Source organism: Mya arenaria, chromosome 3 (assembly GCF_026914265.1).
Source record: "Mya arenaria isolate MELC-2E11 chromosome 3, ASM2691426v1".
NCBI lineage: Eukaryota > Metazoa > Mollusca > Bivalvia > Myida > Myidae > Mya > Mya arenaria.
In genome coordinates this window covers 87,287,890-87,311,731 of record NC_069124.1, presented here as the reverse complement: position 1 = coordinate 87,311,731, position 23,842 = coordinate 87,287,890, and the positions used below count along the sequence as shown (strand labels likewise).

Here is a 23,842-nt window from a genome sequence, read left to right as displayed (position 1 = left end):
CATATGTCTCCCCATGAATTGGGGAGACATAAATACAGATTCTTCAGTATATCACCATTTATAAATCTGTGAAATAATTACCATTTGAAAATACTTGTTCTTTTATATGAAAGGGTGATCTTCAACAAAACTCCTGATATAAAAAAATTACTTTAAACTGATCTTTCTGAAGCTGATGCTGCTTATCATGACAGGGTACCACAACTTAATTTGCAAGTCGCCAAGTAAAATTCTAAAATTTTGTTACTTTTTTAACAAGTTCTTGTCATACTACTGGTAAATTTTTTGTTTATATTGTACCTTACATCCATGTGTTCCTTCTTTGTGTATATAAAGTTGATCGGTCCATATATCAAAGTATTTTAATAAAAATCCAGTTTTTATAACCACAGCGGTCCATATAAACATTATTAGATTTGTTCAGTCAAACACATCAAAGTTGTTTAACAGTATTAAATGGTAAACAAGAGCTGTCACAGTATGTGACAAATGCCCCCGATTGTGACATTGACCTATGAACAAGGTCAGTACATGAAAAGTTGATCTTGCCTTTACATGTCAAGTACATATGGCAAGTTATTTTAAATTGCCTCTAAACATAAAAAATACCACCCATACTTGACAACCGATACTGTTACATCCTTATATATGCAGCATTCCATTGTGAATAAACACCCAAGTGTGACTTTGACCTTAGCGGTAGGGACACGGGTCTTGCACGCGACACGTCGTCTTGGTATGTGGAACACATGTGGCAAGTTATTTTAAAATCTGTCATTACATGGGAAAGTAACAGCCCGGACACGATAACCTATACTCTATGTCCTATATGCAGCACTCCATTGTGAATAAACACTAAGTGTGACCTTGACCTTAGAGGTAGGGGCACAGGTCTTGTATGCGACATGTCGTCTTGGTATGTGGAACACATGTGGCAAGTTATTTTAAAATCTGTCCATACAAGGGAAAGTTACATCCGGACACGACAACCTATACTCTATGTCCTATATGCAGCACTCCATTGTGAATAAAGACCCAAGTGTGACCTTGACCTTTGAGGTAGGGGCGCGGGTCTTGCACGCGACACGTTGTCTTGGTATGCGGAACACATGTGGCAAGTTATTTTAAAATCTGTCCATACAAGGGAAAGTTACAGTCTGGACACGAGTTATTGAGCCGGACACATGGACGGACGGAAGGACGGTTGTACGGACAGAAGGTGCGATTTTAATATGCCCACCTTTGGGCCATATGGCATTATAAGGACTGGCCAGTCAGCCCCTGAAGGTGAATGGACCTCGGTCCTGATAATGTCATATAACCCTCGGTCCTGATAATGTCATATAACCCTCAGTGGTGTGTAATATTTCTTAAATATATTTGGGTTCAAATTGTAAATTAAGCCATGAAATATTTCTATAATCACTCTATTATTGTAAATAACATGACAAATGGTTTAATTTCTCCCATAACGATATTTAGCAGGTACTTTGCGCTAGAAAATACACATTGTGGGTCGTTGAACCATATGCCTTGACACCAAAGTGAATGAAAATACTTTTGATCCTGTCAGCATTATAATTTTATGTATGTTTGCATGGTTGATGCATTAAACATATCTTCGTTTATAGTTTTTTTGTTGTTTTTTCATATAAATTCTTTAAAGTTTGGCTAGGTGTTTTCATTCTTCAATTTGATTAAATATGTACATAAAAGAGGCGGCTCCAGGAATTGGGTGCAACAAATTACAAAATGTTTGTTAATTAGTTGCTGTTAGTTTACTTTGGCGTTTTTGTGACACAATATTAAAATCAAGAGTTTATTATTCTAAACCCTTTCTTATTCATAAAGTAAGTTGTATGTGACCCTAATTCGATGTTTTATGAGGTTCATCATAGCCTTAAGCTTGCATCATTTATAACTTGAGAAATAATTATATACATTGTAGGGTGATTGCAAATCATAATGGTTGGACTGATGTTAAAAATGAAAGTATAGTCATTTTTCTCTCAGAGTGTTGAGAGCCAACTTTGATACTTATTCAATGGTATGAATTGCAGGTGTTTCAGTTCTTTTGCCAACTTTTCTTATTTCAAATTTGTAAAAAAATAACCTGTCTGGCTGTTAAAGGAAGTTGATGTAATGCAGTTATTGACTAGTCAACTCTTTTTATACTTATTAACCATCAATAATTATCAACGTTTTTTATCATCTATAATGCATACCTGCAGGACATGCTACACAGGCTGTCTGTCCAATGGAGGGCTGGTATTCGCCTGAGGGGCAGGCAGAGGGAGCATCCATGCCATCAGATGCGCACTCAAACCCAGCCTCACACAGAGTACATGAGGAGGCAGCAGCTGCCGCATATGTCCCTGCCAAACACTGAGTAGGTGTGGAGGTCGTGGAGGTCGTGCAGGCATGACCCGCAGGGCAGTCTGTGCAAGAAGTGGCCCCTGCGGAGCTATACTTTCCTGTACCACAGTTGATCTGGGTGTTGGAGGAGCAGTAGAAGCCGGCTGTACATGAGGTGCAGACTGTGGCACCAGAGGCAGAGTAGGACCCTGTAACAGCCAGCACAGATTTCATTACAATTCAAATTTACACTCATTTATCACATCGATCATTATATAATAAAACACCTCTAGATATCTATATATAAAGTAATTCATTCATAACTATTGTTTTCTTGAAGTTTTAAAAACATATATAAAATCATTATTTCTCTTTAAAATTTAAAGTTAGTATATTCCACGCAACCCGAACCATTTCACTTCATCACACAAAGCAGTTAATCATCATCAATGAATTTACAGTAAATTTACAAAATGCATTAACTTAAAAGATGCCATAAAAAACCAAATGCTATCAGTATAAATGTTTCTTGTCTTCAATAAAATTACTTCCCTTTGATAACTTAAAGATGTAACTAATTATGAAACAATGCTACCACATGTATGATCTATCCAACTCATGCACTTTTATATTTGTGTTCAAAGTGTGTAGATATATCTGAAATAAAATACTGTATGTGTATCATAAATAGTATGTGAGTCACAAAATCAACAAAAATACAAAAACATAAAATGAGTGCACAATAAAAAATAATAATCAATTAACATAAAAAAAAGTTAAATACAAAACTACAATACACACTAAAAGCATTTTATTATATAAATTATTCACATGGGATTACTTTCCACGCTCAAAAAGCTTTACCTTTTTTATTATAACACATACAAATCCATTAGAAATACATGCAATAATTCAATTAGCTGATTGTGAAATGAAGATAAACATTCATTTAATACAATCATATTATATTTTGAAGTACTTATGTCTTACTTCTAATGGCAGTCAGAACAGAAATGAGATTTGTCAATGTGTGCTTTATTTCATTCGACCTGAATCCACTCTTTGGTTTATCATTTATGACACTTCAATAAATTATATTCGACTTAATTATTTGCCAACTTCAAATTTTATGAAAAGTATTTGCTGTTGGGAATCAAATTTTTCGTACATATTTACTATATTTATTACTTGTATCAAACATTATGAAACGTTTCAAGCTTAAAACATTGACAAATCCATGATTCTTAAATACAACAGAAGCATTATATTTAGGTTAGAAGCATGCTAGTCTGATACACAGTGCACATGTACCTGATTCACAGGTTGTGCAGTCTGACTGGCCCTCCAGACTGAATGTCCCTGAGGGACAGGGTTCCTTGGCCCCTGGGTTGGAGCAGTTCTGACCCCCAGGACAGATGGAGCAATTAGCTGCCCCGACATTGCTGTAGTAACCCACAGGACAGACAGAGCAGCCTGTGACACCTGCAGGACTGAAGGTTCCGGGATCACAGTCCTTGGTCTGTGTTGGTGCAGTGCAGTCCAAGCCTGCATCACATTGGGAACAGGAAGTAGAGCCCTCAGGGCTGTAGAGGCCTGACAGACAGTTGGTGCATGTGTGGTCACCCTCAGAGCTGTACGTGCCATTGGGACACAGGGGAGGGAGTGTGCCCACAGTCACTGCAGGGTCTGAGCAGTTATGCCCTCCAGGACAGATATCACAACTTTCCTGGCCCGATGTACTGTAGTATCCAGCTGCGCACTTAGAGCAATAGGTAACACCAGCTTGGCTGAAATAGCCAGCTGAGCAGTTACTTGGTGTTTCTGATGTTACAGAACAATCTTTACCAGCTTCACACTCAGAGCAGGAGCCTGCTCCAGCTAAACTGTAGTAGCCTTGGGGACAACTTGTACAGCCTTTATCTCCTTCAAAACTAAAGGTGCCTGCATCACAGTTTTGAGGAGTTTCTGTCTTGTCCGTGCAATTTTTGCCAGCTGAACAAATAGTGCAGGCACCTGATTGTTCTAAACTGAAGTAACCATCTAAGCAGTCAGTACAGGAGCTCTGACCTTCATCACTGTAAGTTCCAGCTGGACAGTTGATTGGAGTTTTAGTGTTATCAGAACAGTTCATTCCCATTGGACATATAGTACAGCTTCCGTTACCTCCCAGGCTGTAATACCCAGCAGGACAGTTGACACAGCCAGGCCAGCCTTCCTCACTGTAGGTGCCCCCTGGACAGTAATCGGGTGTCCCACTATTGCTAGAGCAGTTTTGTCCCTCGAGGCATGTGATACATCTGGAAGCTCCTGCCAGGCTGTAGGTCCCTGGGGAACAGGTTGTGCATCCAGCCTGTCCCTCCAAACTGAAGGTCCCTGCAATGCAGTTCATCGGCTGAGTCCCGCTTGTTACAGCTGAACTGAAGCAGTTCATTCCAGCTTCACATATGGTACAGATCCCCTTACCAGCTGTGCTGTAATAACCTGAGGCACAATTTTCACATGTTATACTTCCATATCTGCTAAATGTTCCTGCTGGACATTCAGATGGCTGTGCAGGATTGGTGCAATCATTGCCTTGAATACAAGGACTACAGGAGCTGCTTCCTTGAATGCTGTAGTAGCCACCCTCACATACAGTACAATTTTCCTGGCCTTCAAGACTGTAACTTCCTGCGTCACAATTAACAATATTTGATGAGTTAGAACAGTCCTTCCCCCCTGGACAAATTGTACAAGCACTTTCATTGGTCGCTGTATTGTAATAACCATCTGGACAGAAAACACAGCCCACCCAACCTTCTTCACTGTACTGTCCAGGTGGGCAGGGTTGTGGGATATTAGTTGAACATTCATAACCAGCTGGGCATGCTGTGCAATTTGAACTTCCAACAATACTGTATTTTCCTGAAGGGCAGTTAGAACAGGAATGATCTCCAGCATTACTGTAAGTGCCTGGTGCACAGTCTGATGGTGTTTGACTATTGTTTGCACAGTTCTCACCTCCAACACATCTGGTGCACTCCCCAACACCTCCTAGACTGTAATAGCCTGGTAAACAAGTGGAACAATTTGTTACACCCACAGGGCTAAATGTGCCTGCAGGACAGAGGGAAATATTGTTAGCATCTGAGCAGTCAAACCCTTCCTCGCATGTATAGGTGCAGTCTGTAGAGCCGGTTTCAGTGTTATAATAACCACTTGGGCAATTAACACAGCCATTCCACCCTTCAAGGCTGTATGTGCCAGCTGGACATGGCACCGGTGTGTTACTAGCACATTCATTTCCTGATGGACATACTGTGCAATTTGGGCTTCCTTCAGAGCTATAGTAACCTAACTGGCAGTTAGTACATCCAGCATCTCCCTCTGCACTATAGGTCCCAGCCACGCAGTTTTCAGGTACTGCATTATTCAGCCTGCAGTCTTTGCCAGCAGAGCAAACAATGCAATCTAGGGCGCCCTCTAGACTGTATGTTCCAGGGAGACAAATTGAGCACAAAGTTACCCCTTTTGGGCTGTAGCTGCCAGCCAAACACTGTCTGATATCAGAGGAATTTGAGCAGTCATAACCAGCTTCACAAACTGAGCAGGACACTTGCCCTTCAGTGCTGTAGTAACCTGGTGTGCAGGGCTGACATTCTGCATAACCTTTAGCACTTGCTGTACCGGCTGGGCAGATGCTAGGAGTTGCAGCAGGGTCCGAGCAGTTCTTTCCTTCAGGACAGTCTTCGCAACTACCTTGACCTGCTTCACTGTACTTGCCCGAAGGACAGGTGACACAACCTGCCCATCCTTGTTCACTGTATGTACCAGCAGCACAGGTCTTGTTGTTGGTTGGACTGCTACAATCTTCCCCAGCAGGACAAATGGTGCAGGACACTGCCCCTGCCATACTGTAGTAGCCTGTTTGACAGATAGTACATGTAGCTACCCCTTCAGCACTGTAAGTTCCTTCAAGACAATCAGTAGGAGTCACTGATTGGTCTGTACAGTTCTTACCTCCAGGACACAACAAACAAGATGTAGCGTTCTCTCCACTGTATTCTCCAGCTGAACAGGAAGCACAGCCTGCTGAGCCATTAACACTGTACGTTCCAGGTTCACATTTGGTTGGGTTGACAGCAGGATTGGTGCAGTCATATCCCCCAGGACATATGTCACACTCCCCCTGGCCTTCACCACTGTAGTAACCAACATTGCATGCAGAACATTCTGCCACTCCCTCAGCACTGAAGTATCCTGCAGAACAGTTAGTTGGTGACGCTCCAGCATTGCTACAATTTTTCCCAGCGTCACAAGTGGTACAGTTAGAGGATCCTTTTGAACTGTATGTGCCCAGAGGACAGGAAATACAACCTCCCCAATCATTTTCACTGTAATAGCCTGCGTCACAGTCAGGGGGAGTCACATTGTTGGCAGAACAGTTTTTTCCAGCACTGCATCCTGTACATGTATCATTACCAGTAAGGCTGAATGTTCCTGGTGGACATGTTAAGCATTCAATTACCCCCATTGGTCCATAGGTGCCAGCAGAGCATGGCTGTATATTTGTTGGATCTGAGCAATCATAACCACCTGGGCATTTAGTACACGATTCAGATTTAGAATTACTGTAGTAACCGTCAATACAAGCAATACAGTCTGCAACTCCTTGTGGACTGTAAGTACCTGCAGGGCAATTGGATGGCGTCGAAGCTGGATCTGTGCAATTTTCCCCAACCCCACATTCTGTACAGTTTGTTGACATTTCACCACTGTAGAACCCAATTGGACATTCACTGCATGCTGCCACACCTAGTGCGCTGTAAGAACCGGCTGGGCAATTGCTAGGAGTTGCAGCAGGGTCCGAGCAGTTCTTTCCTTCAGGACAGTCTTCGCAACTACCTTGACCTGCTTCACTGTACTTGCCCGGAGGACAGGTGACACAACCTGCCCATCCTTGTTCACTGTATGTACCAGCAGCACAGGTCTTGTTGTTGGTTGGACTGCTACAATCTTCCCCAGCAGGACAAATGGTGCAGGACACTGCCCCTGCCATACTGTAGTAGCCTGTTTGACAGATAGTACATGTAGCTACCCCTTCAGCACTGTAAGTTCCTTCAAGACAATCAGTAGGAGTCACTGATTGGTCTGTACAGTTCTTACCTCCAGGACACAACAAACAAGATGTAGCGTTCTCTCCACTGTATTCTCCAGCTGAACAGGAAGCACAGCCTGCTGAGCCATTAACACTGTACGTTCCAGGTTCACATTTGGTTGGGTTGACAGAAGGATTGGTGCAGTCATATCCCCCAGGACATATGTCACACTCCCCCTGGCCTTCACCACTGTAGTAACCAACATTGCATGCAGAACATTCTGCCACTCCCTCAGCACTGAAGTATCCTGCAGAACAGTTAGTTGGTGACGCTCCAGCATTGCTACAATTTTTCCCAGCGTCACAAGTGGTACAGTTAGAGGATCCTTTTGAACTGTATGTGCCCAGAGGACAGGAAATACAACCTCCCCAATCATTTTCACTGTAATAGCCTGCGTCACAGTCAGGGGGAGTCACATTGTTGGCAGAACAGTTTTTTCCAGCACTGCATCCTGTACATGTATCATTACCAGTAAGGCTGAATGTTCCTGGTGGACATGTTAAGCATTCAATTACCCCCATTGGTCCATAGGTGCCAGCAGAGCATGGCTGTATATTTGTTGGATCTGAGCAATCATAACCACCTGGGCATTTAGTACACGATTCAGATTTAGAATTACTGTAGTAACCATCAATACAAGCAATACAGTCTGCAACTCCTTGTGGACTGTAAGTACCTGCAGGGCAATTGGATGGCGTCGAAGCTGGATCTGTGCAATTTTCCCCAACCCCACATTCTGTACAATTTGTTGACATTTCACCACTGTAGAACCCAATTGGACATTCACTGCATGCTGCCACACCTAGTGCGCTGTAAGAACCGGCTGGGCAATTGCTAGGAGTTGCAGCAGGGTCCGAGCAGTTCTTTCCTTCAGGACAGTCTTTGCAACTACCTTGACCTGCTTCACTGTACTTGCCAGAAGGACAGGTGACACAACCTGCCCATCCTTGTTCACTGTATGTACCAGCAGCACAGGTCTCATTGTTGTCTGGACTGCTACAATCTTCCCCAGCAGGACAAATGGTACATGATGCCTCTCTGGATTGGCTATAGTATCCACTTAAGCATGTTGTGCAAATGGCCTCACCTTCAGAGCTGTAGGTTCCGGCTGTGCAGTTGACAGCAGCTGCTGTTTTGTTAGAACATGACTGTCCGGCTGGGCATGGGAGGCAGGAGGTTTGTCCAATGTTTGGTTGATATGTTCCTGTTCCGCAGGCAAGGGGATCAGTGGTGCCATTTGTTGGGCATTCATTACCTTGGTCGCACTGTATGCATGAGTCAGAACCAGTTGGGGCATAAGTTCCGGCTGTGCATGGTAAGGGGGTTGTTGTGTTTGTGTCTGGGCACTCACTTCCTGCAGGACAAATCAGACAGGAAGTGGCCCCTGCAAGACTGTACATTCCTGTGCCACACTCTGTCTGGTAGGTGGTGTTGCAGTAGTAGCCTGCGTTACACTGGGTGCAGGAAATGGCACCTGACACTGAGAAGTATCCTGCAATTGTTAACTTTAAAGCTGCAGGATCAAGCTTTCAGAGAGGGCAAAACAGTCAGTATGGATCAAAATATGAGATGTTTGTACCAAACATCTATGCTGAGAGCAAACATCTCCATTACTTCAAATAGAAAGTTGTTTTTTGGTTAAAAAAAAGTTTTTTCTCAATCTCATAAGATGCAATGAATTGCTTTCAAAGCTATATATCAATGTAGATTAAACATATCAAATAGATGAACTGACTAAAACAAAACATTACAGTATAATTAAATGTCTTATCTTCAGGCTGTCAAATGATCATAATTATGAGGGCTTATTGCTCTGCTATTTAGTTGAACATTTAGCATTAAATAACTCCAGCTTTACATTGATCCAGCATCTCACAGCATTACAGGAAACCAACCTATAAGAGCTTTACGTGAAAACCAACATCTCACAACTTAACAAGGAACCAACAGCTCACATTTTAACAGGAATCAAACATCTCACAGCTTTACAGGGAACCAACATCTCACATCTTAACAGGGAACCAACATCTCACATCTTAACAGGGAACCAACATCTCACTGCTTTACAGGGAACCAACATCTCACAGCTTTACAGGGAACCAACATCTCACAGCTTTACAGGGAACCAACATCTCACATCTTAACAGGGAACCAGCAGGGTTTCCATTAAGAGCTGGCTGCCGGCTAAAATGACCGCTTCATTTTGGCCGGCTCAAATTCTCAGCCCAAATGCGCCATTGTTATTTACGGTCACTTCATTTCATTTCATATCTGTTGCTTATTTTTTTGCAAGAAATGCATTTCTGTGTAGAATAAACATCAATTAATATATAACTCTCGAAAAAAAGACGATGTTACAATGAAAGATGTCAAACACACCTTCAAAGTTCACAGGGAGCTTGACTCATTTTTTTATGGAAAATAACCAAACACGTCACTTGCTATTTTTAACTACCAATAATGAATATCTTATAATAATATCGTATTGATCACGCGCGAATGACATCACTGGTCATGCTGCAGAAATGTGTCAAAATGGCTGATTAACGATGTAGTAAACAAGAGTCTGGCTTGAATAAACACATGTCATTTGTCACTACTTTTTCCCAAAATGGAATGCTAATCCGGCAATAAAAATGTACCCTTACATCTTTTTATTAACGTTAGTATTTTGTTATGTATACACGGATTATAGTAATATTATATGTGATATGACCCTGTTTAACAGCAGAAGGTGTTCTCTCAATCTAGAATATCACACAAGGAAGTTGTCGTAATTGCCCATGCTTTTCAGACCTTGATTTCTATTCTATTATATTATTACTGAATTTTTGCAGGTTTTTTTGATAGCGATTCTTACTAATTCGAGTTATATAGGGCTTTGTTGAGGGCAATATCTAGTACGACGTTGAGTTCATCAAATCCATTTGCAATGATGTTAAAACCGTTGCTAGAGGCTGACCCAGCATTTTTTTTTTTTTTTTTTTTATAATTATATTTAACTTAATTCATTTTAAAAACAACAAACGTGCAAAGTTGATCTAAAAAAACACTAGTTGATTGTTTACCCAATAAAATTGTGTTTAAACTTTGTACAATACATAACCCCCTCGATTTAAAAAAAAAATAATTATTGTCTAAGTTTCCTTTGAGATTAAACTTAAATAATTGGATTTGAAATTTAGTAATGCAATACCAAAGTTATGTTTTAAGTGTAAATATTATCTTAATAATTTGTTTGTTACTGTTTAATACAAATCGGATCACAGTTGGTTTAAACAGTAATTATTCATATGATTTGTTAATATATCAGCATATTACAAGTATACAGGGAAAAGGATTCAAGCTAAAGTTCGCTTTGCACATTCGATGCTTGCTATTTTGGCCTTCTCAAATTATATTTGGGCCTGCTCAAACTTTCCTTAATGAAAACCCTGGCAACCAACATCTCACAGCTTTACAGGGAACCAACATCTCACCCCAATACCAGGAACCAACCTCTCACAGCTTTTCAGGGAACCAACATCTCACACCAATACCAGGAACCAACATCTCACACCAATACCAGGAACCAACATCTCACAGCTTTAACAGGAACCAACATCTCACAGCCTTACCAGGAACCAACATCTCACAGCTTTACCAGGAACCAACATCTCACAGCTTTAAAAGGAAACAACATCTCACAGCTTTACCAGGAGCCAACACCTCACACCAATACCAGGAACCTACCTCTCACAGCTTAACCAGGAACCAACATCTCACAGCTTTACCAGGAACCAACATCTCACAGCTTTAACAGGAAACAACATCTCACAGCTTTACCAGGAGCCAACACCTCACACCAATACCAGGAACCAACATCTCACAGCTTTACCAGGAACCAACCTCTCACACCAATGCCAGGAACCAACATCTCACACCAATACCAGGAAACAACATCTCACAGCTTTACCAGGAACCAACCTCTCACACAAATACCAGGAGCCAACATTTCACAGCTTTACCAGGAACCAACCTCTCACACCAATACCAGGAACCAACATCTCACAGCTTTAAAAGGAAACAACATCTCACAGCTTTACCAGGAGCCAACACCTCACACCAATACCAGGAACCAACCTCTCACAGCTTAACCAGGAACCAACATCTCACAGCTTTACCAGGAACCAACATCTCACAGCTTTAACAGGAAACAACATCTCACAGCTTTACCAGGAACCAACATCTCACAGCTTTAAAAGGAAACAACATCTCACAGCTTTACCAGGAGCCAACACCTCACACCAATACCAGGAACCTACCTCTCACAGCTTAACCAGGAACCAACATCTCACAGCTTTACCAGGAACCAACATCTCTCAGCTTTAACAGGAAACAACATCTCACAGCTTTACCAGGAGCCAACACCTCACACCAATACCAGGAACCAACATCTCACAGCTTTACTAGGAACCAACCTCTCACACCAATGCCAGGAACCAACATCTCACACCAATACCAGGAAACAACATCTCACAGCTTTACCAGGAACCAACCTCTCACACCAATACCAGGAGCCAACATTTCACAGCTTTACCAGGAATCAACCTCTCACACCAATACCAGGAACCAACATCTCACAGCTTTAAAAGGAAACAACATCTCACAGCTTTACCAGGAGCCAACACCTCACACCAATACCAGGAACCAACCTCTCACAGCTTAACCAGGAACCAACATCTCACAGCTTTACCAGGAACCAACATCTCACAGCTTTAACAGGAAACAACATCTCACAGCTTTACCAGGAGCCAACACCTCACACCAATACCAGGAACCAACATCTCACAGCTTTACCAGGAACCAACCTCTCACACCAATGCCAGGAACCAACATCTCACACCAATACCAGGAAACAACATCTCACAGCTTTAACAGGAAACAACATCTCACAGCTTTACCAGGAGCCAACACCTCACACCAATACCAGGAACCAACATCTCACAGCTTTACCAGGAACCAACCTCTCACACCAATGCCAGGAACCAACATCTCACACCAATACCAGGAAACAACATCTCACAGCTTTACCAGGAACCAACCTCTCACACCAATACCAGGATCCAACATCTCACAGCTTTACCAGGAACCAACCTCTCACACCAATACCAGGAGCCAACATTTCACAGCTTTACCAGGAACCAACCTCTCACACCAATACCAGGAACCAACATCTCACAGCTTTAAAAGGAAACAACATCTCACAGCTTTACCAGGAGCCAACACCTCACACCAATACCAGGAACCAACCTCTCACAGCTTAACCAGGAACCAACATCTCACAGCTTTACCAGGAACCAACATCTCACAGCTTTAACAGGAAACAACATCTCACAGCTTTACCAGGAGCCAACACCTCACACCAATACCAGGAACCAACATCTCACAGCTTTACCAGGAACCAACCTCTCACACCAATGCCAGGAACCAACATCTCACACCAATACCAGGAAACAACATCTCACAGCTTTAACAGGAAACAACATCTCACAGCTTTACCAGGAGCCAACACCTCACACCAATACCAGGAACCAACATCTCACAGCTTTACCAGGAACCAACCTCTCACACCAATGCCAGGAACCAACATCTCACACCAATACCAGGAAACAACATCTCACAGCTTTACCAGGAACCAACCTCTCACACCAATACCAGGAGCCAACATTTCACAGCTTTACCAGGAACCAACCTCTCACACCAATACCAGGAACCAGCATCTCACAGCTTTACCAGGAACCAACCTCTCACACCAATTCCAGGAACCAACCTCTCACACCAATACCAGGAACCAGCATCTCACAGCTTTACCAGGAACCAACATCTCACACCAATAACAGGAACCAACATCTCACAGCTTTACCAGGAACCAACCTCTCACACCAATGCCAGGAACCAACATCTCACAGCTTTACCAGGAACTAACCTCTCACACCAATACCAGGAAACAACATCTCACAGCTTTAACAGGAAACAACATCTCACAGCTTTACCAGGAGCCAACACCTCACACCAATAACAGGAACCAACATCTCACAGCTTTACCAGGAACCAACCTCTCACACCAATACCAGAAAACAACATCTCACAGCTTTAACAGGAAACAACATCTCACAGCTTTACCAGGAGCCAACACCTCACACCAATACCAGGAACCAACATCTCACAGCTTTAACAGGAAACAACATCTCACAGCTTTACCAGGAGCCAACACCTCACACCAATACCAGGAACCAACATCTCACAGCTTTACCAGGAACCAACCTCTCACACCAATGCCAGGAACCAACCTCTCACACCAATACCTGGAACCAACATCTCACAGCTTTACCAGGAACCAACCTCTCACACCAATGCCAGGAACCAACATCTCACACCAATACCAGGAAACAACATCTCACAGCTTTACCAGGAACCAACCTCTCACACCAATACCAGGAACCAGCATCTCACACCAATAAAAGGACCCAACATCTCACAGCTTTACCAGGAACCAACCTCTTACACCAATACCAGGAACCAACATCTCACAGCTTTAACAGGAAACAACATCTCACAGCTTTACCAGGAGCAAACACCTCACAGCTTTACCAGGAACCAACATCTCACAGCTTTACCAGGAACCAACATCTCACAGCTTTACCAGGACATTACATCTTACAACTTTACCAGGACATTACGTCTCACAACTTTACCAGGAACCAACATCTCACACCAATACCAGGAATAACATCACACAGCTTTACCAGGAACCAACATCTCACAGCTTTACAGGGAACCAACATCTCACAGCTTTTCAGGGAACAAACATCTCACAACCTTACCATGAACCAACATCTCACACCAATACTAGGAACTAACATCTCACAGCTTTTTAAGAAACCAACATCTCACAGCTTTACTGGGAACCAACATCTCACAGCTTTACAGGGAACCAACATCTCACAGCTTCACAGGGAACCAACATCTCACAGCTTTACAGGGAACCAACATCTCAAAGTCTGACAACGCTTCTGCGTCAGAGTGAAATAAACCTTGCAAGACGGCATGCACATTGGTTCAAATAAAAGTGACAATTAGAAATATAAAACCTTACTGTGGGAACTTTAAAAAAATCAACAGAAATATAACAAGAGCTGTCACAGAGACAGTGCGTTCGACTATTCCGCCGCTTTTCAGTGTAAGGATTGAAAAAGTTTTGGCGAAACATGCATGGATCACTGTTAGATTAGATTTCAATGCATGGATAATGTGCTGAGATATTAACATAAATGTGGTTACATGCAAAATTTTAACCAGAATTTTCAAGTCTAAAAATAAAGGGCCATTATTTGCAAAGTACAGATATCTAACTTGGTTATTCAATTAGATTGGGTGGTTGAATACCATTGTATAAAGTCTCAGTGCAATACATTAAGTAGTTGCTGAGATATTATCCTATGTGTGCTAACATGTAAGACCTTAACCAGAATTTCTAAGAACATTACAAAGGGGCAAAAATTATAAAATATGAAAGATAGAGTTATCTTACTTGATAAAATAAGAAGGTTAAATGGTTGGGAGCCTGTGTGTAAATATTCAATGCAATACATGATGTATTTGCTGAGGTATTGACTTAAAAGTGGTTACATGCAAAACCTTAACCAGAATTTCTATGTCGAATAAAAAGTGGCCATTTTTTTAATTTAATGCAAACTAGAGTTATCTTACTTGGTTATTTAAGTAGATTGGATGGTTGAGTACAATTGTATAAAGTCTCAATGCAATTCATCTAGTAGTTGCTGAGATATAAACCCAAGGCGTGACGCCAACGCCGACACCGACGAGGCCTCCGCCGCCAATGCCGACGCTTGGGTGAGTAGTATAGCTCTCCTTATTCTTCAAACAGTCGAGCTAAAACAATATGGTAGAAGAAGTGACTATGTTGTTTATCACTAGAAACTATCTATGTTGGAAGGAATAAAACAAATTTTAAATGGTGTTTTCCCTGACTTTCCTGATCACTCATTTTACCTATAAAAATATGAGCAACAGTCGTGCAAATGTAAATTATAATTATCAGAATCAAAATGAAATTCTCAATATGAAGTTTATAATACAGGCAACTTAAAACTTAAAAAAGTAGAAGTTATTAGTAGTTAAGGTGTTCTTTAAACATAATTATAAATACAAGATATTTCAGAACATTAACATTCTTGTGTGAAACTTGGCCCATTACTGCCCTAATACCTATCGAAATAATCTTCAATAAAAACACTATTTATACAATGTAATTTAGGCACCTCATGCAAGGGGGAACAAGATTGGAATCAATTGATACTTTAAACTTGACAAAAATCCAATACATCTCTTTCTTTATTTCCAAAGACGCACCTATTATCTGTATCTAAATAAGGTTTTTGCCATTACAATAGTCACCATAGAATTAAAGGTCATTAAGGTTTTGTCAAGTTTTCAATAGAACTTTGAAATATTATTTTTTAACATGACCACACTTTACAATTTTTAATCAAAACATTGGTTAGATGCCAAAGTCATTTCGCAACAGACTTTTAAATTATATCACAAATAAGATATTATTTTATTTTCAAAAAAGCAGGTCAAAAAGTTTGAATACTGTCATCAGAGAGCCTCTGTCTATATGCTTTGTAAATTTATGTGGCAAATGCTGCATGTCCAGCAAATAAATCATTATATAAATGGTCTTCCTTGAAAATGATGTAAATCATTAAACACATAGTCTTCCTTGTACATGTACATGATGTAAATCATTATATAAATGGTCTTCCTTGAAAATGATGTAAATCATTAAACACATAGTCTTCCTTGTACATGTACATGATGTAAATCATTATATCAATGGACTTCCTTGCACATGATGTAAATCATTATATAAATGGTCTTCCTTGTACATAATGAATATCATTATATAAATGGCCTTCCTTGTACATGATGTAAATCATTATATAAATGGTCTTCCTTGTACATAATGAATATCATTATATAAATGGCCTTCCTTGTACATAATGAATATCATTATATAAATGGCCTTCCTTGTACATAATGAATATCATTATATAAATGGCCTTCCTTGTACATAATGAATATCATTATATAAATGGCCTTCCTTGTACATAATGAATATCATTATATAAATGGTCTTCCTTGTACATAATGAATATCATTATATAAATGGCCTTCCTTGTACATAATGAATATCATTATATAAATGGTCTTCCTTGTACAGGTTTCCAAATTAAAGATACTATTGAGCAGTCACACTTTTTGACCTCTTGACGGAATTCATTCAAATTGAAATATTCATTGATAAAGTTAAAACAAAAGTTTGATTGAAATCATTAAAACCCTTTATACTGTTCCCTTACCATAGAGAATGTCTACATAGCTGCAGTAGTATTTCTCATTTAACTGTTATTAATAAAGTGATGAAAATCATACTTTAACTTTCAATACGTCCAAGCATTTACATGAACAAACATTAAAATAAATCAATACAAACATTTCCATATTGAAATTGCTACCCAGTTAGAGTAACTCATTACTTGAAATAAGTAATCAAATTTCATGTCACATGGTCCAACGAATATGTTAAGACATATGCCATAATTTGTCAGCACTGCTTCCTAAACTGTCACATAGGAGATTCAATCTTATTTTTCTTTCTCTTCCAAACAAACAAAAACAGAATTTCTAAACTTGACTACTAAAACTTTATCTTTGTATAATTAAAACTGTTTCAAAATGAAAGTAGACGAATATAAGACATCCTTTTCTTTGGGCTTTACCTGTATTATACACTTCAATAATGCCCAGTTCAAATATTGATATAAAACATGCATGTGGTCCGTCTTACCTGAGGCGCAGGCTGTACACGAAGTGGCGCCAGCAGAACTGAATTCCCCGGCACTACACGGAACAGGGCTCGCCGTCTTGTCCGCACAGTGATGGCCTGCTGTACACGTGGTGCACGATGTCTGACTGGTTCCTGTCTGGTACTCACCACTCGGGCATGCAGTCGGAGCACTCATACCTCCTGTTGGGCACTTGTAACCTGGGAAACACACACATTATGGGGTAATTTAAGCTATGATACCTTCTTGATGCTTCATCCAGCAAATTATGTTAAATATTACTGAGGATTTTTTTAATATTGAAACAGATCATAATAATGTTCAAATTGTTATACATCATACGATAAGCATAGTGATAGCTTTAATTAGGTACATGTATGTATAAAGTAAAAACTGGACATTTTAGGTTAGTATCTTGATAGGGCAAGAAGCAGACAGGCAAATTAAGAACTTTCATTAGGAAATGAACATTTAAAACATTTATTTATCCACATATCCAATAACACAAAGATTGAATTAATATAATGATGTAAGGAAACATTGGATGAAATTTCTATAAAATGGCTTGATTGTGTGCTAAATTTGTTAAAAGTATCATCAACCTTAAAACAAACATGTAAAATAAGCAGTTTTGAGTAGTATGCACTTAACCCAATCAATACAATCATAAGAAATCTAAACCCTGTTTTTACCATCTAAAAGGCGATACATTAACCAACCTGATACATAATTCATAACACAAATGTTCGCCATTATAACCATGGCACACTAGAGACCAACATTTCACACAAATATTTGAACTGCAGCCTAGAATGGTTATGTTACATATTTATTAATTCATTTCTCACAGTGTCTTTTACAGTAAGATATTTTCTTCTGAAATTTTAATAACTGCTAATGATGGTCATTATTAAGCAAATGGAAACTGAAAATGAATAATTATAACAATGAATAACTTTTTCTCATTACAATGAAAGAGTTTCCATACAATTTACTTCATGCAGAGCTATTATGCAAACTGGGTCAAGATCATTAATACTGTAAAATCTGTACTAACCACCAGCAAGAGTATGGGTATAATATTTTTGTCATGTTTAAGTGAGTTACCTTCTGGACAGGCGACACAATCGGAGCCATCACTGCTGTATGTGCCGGACAAGCACTGGTCACAGCCTGACTGGTTAGAATTTGGCTCATGCCCAATGGAACATGTCTGAAGCAAGCATTAAAACAACAGCATTAAGAGCATAATACACATCACAAATATCTTAATAAAGAAATGCAATAAATTCAATCTAGTTCATTTAGATCTTCATAAAAACAGCTCTGTTCAAAATCAAATCGTTAAAATGTATTTTTTTACTTTCACTTTAATTATGCATACCTGTGGTGCTGTATCTTTGTTAGGGCAGTACTTTCCAGTGGGGCAGGTGGTACAGGCCATTTCCCCACTCAGGGAGTATTCGCCCGCTGCACAGGCTGTCTGGGTGTTGGGCTGGGTGCACTCAAAGCCTGCAGGGCAAGAGGTGCAGGCTGTTGACCCCGCCGCACTGATCTCATTACTTGCACAACTGGTACAGACGCCGTTGCCAGAACCTCCAGTGGCAGACCCGTACATTCCTGCCACACAAGGTGTTAATGAGCCATCACCCGTACAACTGAAATACAAGACTTAATAGGTTTATCATCAAAAAGGTTTACATTATTAATAACATTAACTAGTGTTCACAACAGAAACTACTGTGTACACATGTATCTAATAATACATTTAAACTGTTCAAGGTTAAATTACAACAACCTATTATGACCAACTTATTGGCATACAGTGGCATCTAATATCATTCATACATTAATGAACACTACTGAAGTATATACATTTAACCAGAAAGGTACAAAACATATCAGTGTTGCTACATTTTGTAAAACAGGGAAACTTCGGATAACATATTCACTGCACTTGAAGTATTTACATATAAATTAAACATTTCTAATTCATTCGATCACTTCCTTGTTCAGATTTGTATACGGCCAAAATCAATATGTATCAAATACCATCAAATAAATGCTAATCAGTACTTCTAACTAATCTCCCTTTTTTCAATTTGGAAATGCCACATTTATTATCAGAATCTAATCCCACGTTATGTGACCTGAGAGAATGAGGGCAATATCATTAAAAAGTTACATATATTTATACAAAATTCATAATGCATTAAATACTTTTAAAAAGACATGAAAAGCTAACCAAATTGAATGAATTTCTTTTCAGAACTGAGGAGGACTTCTAAAGATATAGTTACATGGACTAATAACCTACAACCCGCAATGTCATCTAACTCTTCCTTCATATCATTATACAAACAAAATACGTTTTGGGAGACAAATCAATGAAGTAGCAAATCAAAACATTCCAAATCTGCTCATCCTATTGATAAGTGTTAGGCATAAAGATAATGGTATAATTTATGTCTGTTATTCAAATGTGCATGTAGCAAAAACTTGCCCTGTGACAAAATTTGTTTCTACAGAACAATGATACTGGAACATGTTCATAAAAAAACTTGAGATGCTCATAAAGAGAAACAAAATATGCTCTAGAACAGTAAGAAAACATGTTCATAAAGAGTAACAGAACATGATTGTGCATTCAGAAATAGGATTCATAACATGAGCATGGAAAGTAACATGACATGTTCATGGAATGTTACAAAACACGTTGATTCATATATTAATAGTAACAAAACATGTTCATAAAAAGTAACAGAACTTGTACATCATGAGCAAGAGAACAAGATAATGAAGACAAACAGAAAATGTTGATGTCAATTTTGTCCTTATTTTCTTTATAAAGGGAAATTTGAGACAATGATGGGGAATAATATTTACTTTTTAGAGTTGGGAATGTGGCCATATTTTCTATCCCTAATCATATCAAACACATCCCGTATCCATAAATAGAAACATCCAATGTTCATAAAATCCTGGTTGATAAAGAGAAACATCCATGGCTCCATTTTATTAAAGAGAAACACCAGAGTCATGTAAAAAAGACAAACATGCCATATTCTTAAATAGATTCTGACACAACATGTTCATTGATATATATACCTTCAGACACAGAATGTTCATGAAAAAACGCTCAGATACAACACTCTCTTGAGTAGAATATCAGACACAACATGTTGATGAATAAAAATTCAGACACACCATGTTCATAAATGGAACATCAGACAAAAACATGTTCTTGAATAGAATATTGAACACAACATGTTCATGAAAGGAATATCGGAAACAACATGTCTTTCAATAAAATTTCAGATAAATGTTTATTAGTAAAATATCAGACACAAGATGTTCATGAATAGCATATCAGTCACAACATGTTTATGAATTGAATATCAGACACCCTCATGTCAATTTATAATATATAAGTCAATGGTTTGCAATAACCACATTAGCCAAATAACTCAACAGATGATCAAACAGAAACTGACCATTATTACTTTTCAAATCAACCAATAAACTGGTCACCTTATCAATTAAGTTGGAATACATTATTTATTGTATTTTAAATTAATTTCATGCACAACCCAAACAAATCCACTCGGCATTTGTTTGAGTTTTGAAACATGAATACTGTCTTATGTCAAGAAAATTATTTATATTTATTTCCATGTACATATTAATATGATGGCAACTAGATTTAGCGCCTATATCAGCTTTCAAGGCTGGACCATCAAATACAGTGAAACCAAATGTTATATTTAATATATTTATGTACTTTATAATAAGATTAATCTAACAAAATGAAATATGTTATACAATGCTTCAAGACCACATTGGTAAATCAGAAAATCAATATACCTGAATTTGAAATACAAAAGAAGGCAAATTGATTGCATTATAAACTTTGCATGCACTGAAAAGGCTCAATCAGACATAATGGGAAAACCTTAAATGCTTCAAATTACAAATAATAAATGATGAGAGCTATTTAAAAGCTGTGTATAATGGATGTGTTATAGACATTTTTCATAAAACGATTAGCAAGTTTTTGTACAAATTTCTTTTCCAGTCAAGAATTAAAATGAAATCATTATTTGTTTTCCCTGAAAAAGCATGCGATCTTATTGAATGAACACATCCTTATCATAAATTTTATATATAATTCTTAATTTATGGCATATATAGCAATAGTTATGGTGACATATTTATTAAATATGCCATAAATTATGCTGTACATATATAGCAATAGTAAGTTACTATTGCTTATTTGTACAGCCTATAAATTCATGGCATTTTATTACTATTAGTAAATGTTTATTTGTATTCCTTAAATTGGAACTTTATTATTATTAGTATATATATATATAACTTCTGGTCTGATTTTTTTACAATAAATGATGTATGTAAATGAAGGTTCTACTAATGACTTAGCATCATAACTTTCAACAGCCTGACGGAGTCAAACAAAATTATTAGAGGCTTCATTCTGCAACAGAGACCATACATTTTGAAAAGGCAGCCTTAATATAGATGTGAGGCTTTATTCTTTGACAGAGAAATTTGAACTTGAACATTCAATTTGACAAGGTGGGTCAAGCATAGAGGCTACATTTTTGGACAGAGAATATTTAATTCAACAAGGCCGGACGATTATAGATGCTTTATTCTGTAACAGAGAACGTACATATCAACAAGCTGAATTTTCAAGTCAACTGCAGAAGCTATATTCAGAGGCTTCATTTAAATATCTTAACAGAATTTGAGAAGCAAGAATAGGGAGATAATAGCCAAACAAACATGACCTGTCTACAACAAACACTCCACCACTCTCAAACTCATCCACTGTTTGTTCAAGCACCTGACTTACAAGTTTTGTGAACATTTACAAAGTCTTGTGACATCTTTAACCATTCCTTGATGTTTTGTTGTTAATATATCATGAATATTCATTCCAACAAATTATTGATAGAGTTCATTCAAATTGGATGAATGGCTGTAATTCATTTTTAAATGATCACAAGTTGAATTATAAGTATTTAACCAATGCATATAAAGTAACACTTATGGGAGAACCCTTTCAAATAATTGCTTTGTGTTCTGAGGTTGTTTACTCTCTTATGTTTACATTTTATAAATCTCATTGTTATACATGACAGCCTATTGAGTCATTCCTCTAATTAAGCCATTTAAATCTTAGTACTTAAAGTACAAATATATGACCATAAAATTACTATATCCCCTGATGAATATGAAAGGTTAAAGTTATAGAAGAACTATACTCTTCACATATGGAGGAAATAAAAGATCTATCTATCTATCATGGTTCAAAGTATTACAATTCAGTTCTTTCAAAATAGTAATTTGAAGATATGTGCCTTGCATACAATACTTAAGATATCTTACATAATGTAGCCTCTGAAAAGTCTTTAATATTGAAACAAAAATCACAGAAACAAACATTCAGTAATCTCAGAAGTGTTGAAGTATTCTTCACAGGCCAAACACTAAATCAAGATTAAAAAATGACAAAGGTTAATGAAACAAATCAACAGGATCTATTGTAACTTTTCATATAGTCTATATAATTACAATATTAGTATAAACTACTGAACAGGCCAGTTACAATAATTTCTCTGAAATTCTTAAGCGTAAATTTTAAGCTTAAGTAGCTTATTTTATTCAGCCAAATTCTGTCTTTCATCTTGATATTAGTAAATAACATTAAGAGCTGTCACAGAGACAGTGTGCTCAACTCTTCTACTGCTTTTAAGTTTAAGAATTGCAAATTTTTGGTGAAACATAATGGATCACTGTAAAATTAGCTAACATGCAAAAACCAGAATTTCTAAGTCATTTTAAAATAGATGGGCAGAATTCGCATCATACAAATGATTGTATAAAGTTTTAATGTAAAACATCAAGAAGTTGCTGAGTTATTGACTTATATGTGTTTACATACAAAACCTTAACCAGAAGTCGAATAATAAAGGGGAAAATTTATATTTCACTTAGCTAAAGTTTCAATGCAATATATGATGTATTTACTGATATAATGACTTAAGGGTGCTTACATGCAAACATTGCTCTCCTTATCCTTTGAAAAGGCAAGCTAATAAATTTGTTGTGATGTTTATAAAGATATTTTTCTTTAAAAAAAATAAAACCCCTTTAAAATGTCAACATTATACCAATGATGCCAAAACAAAAATATTGAGCTTAGCATAATCCTGTTATAAGGGATTTCAGATGTTTCGAGAAATTAAGGCTAGTTTTTATTTCACCTTCAATATCTTTAGACTCAACCAAAACATAGACATACATCATTTTTTGTTACACCCTAAGATATCTAAAAGAAATATAAAATATGAAGACAATGGAATACAATTGATTTTTGTAGGCATTACATCTAATCAATGCTACATAATGATC

At 38.2% G+C, this 23,842-nt stretch overlaps 1 protein-coding gene across 1 annotated transcript in view; it reads right to left on the bottom strand.

Moving 5' to 3' along the window:
* LOC128225557 (uncharacterized) overlaps positions 1-23,842 on the bottom strand; it is a 106,253-nt gene that overhangs the window by 80,025 nt on the left and 2,386 nt on the right. The window contains exons 3-6 of the mRNA XM_052935421.1: positions 18,792-19,065; positions 18,515-18,620; positions 17,410-17,607; positions 2,226-2,564 (exon numbers count right to left, since the gene is read on the bottom strand). Coding sequence (XP_052791381.1) covers positions 2,226-2,564; positions 17,410-17,607; positions 18,515-18,620; positions 18,792-19,065 — 917 coding nt within the window. The remainder of the gene's footprint in view (positions 1-2,225; positions 2,565-17,409; positions 17,608-18,514; positions 18,621-18,791; positions 19,066-23,842) is intronic.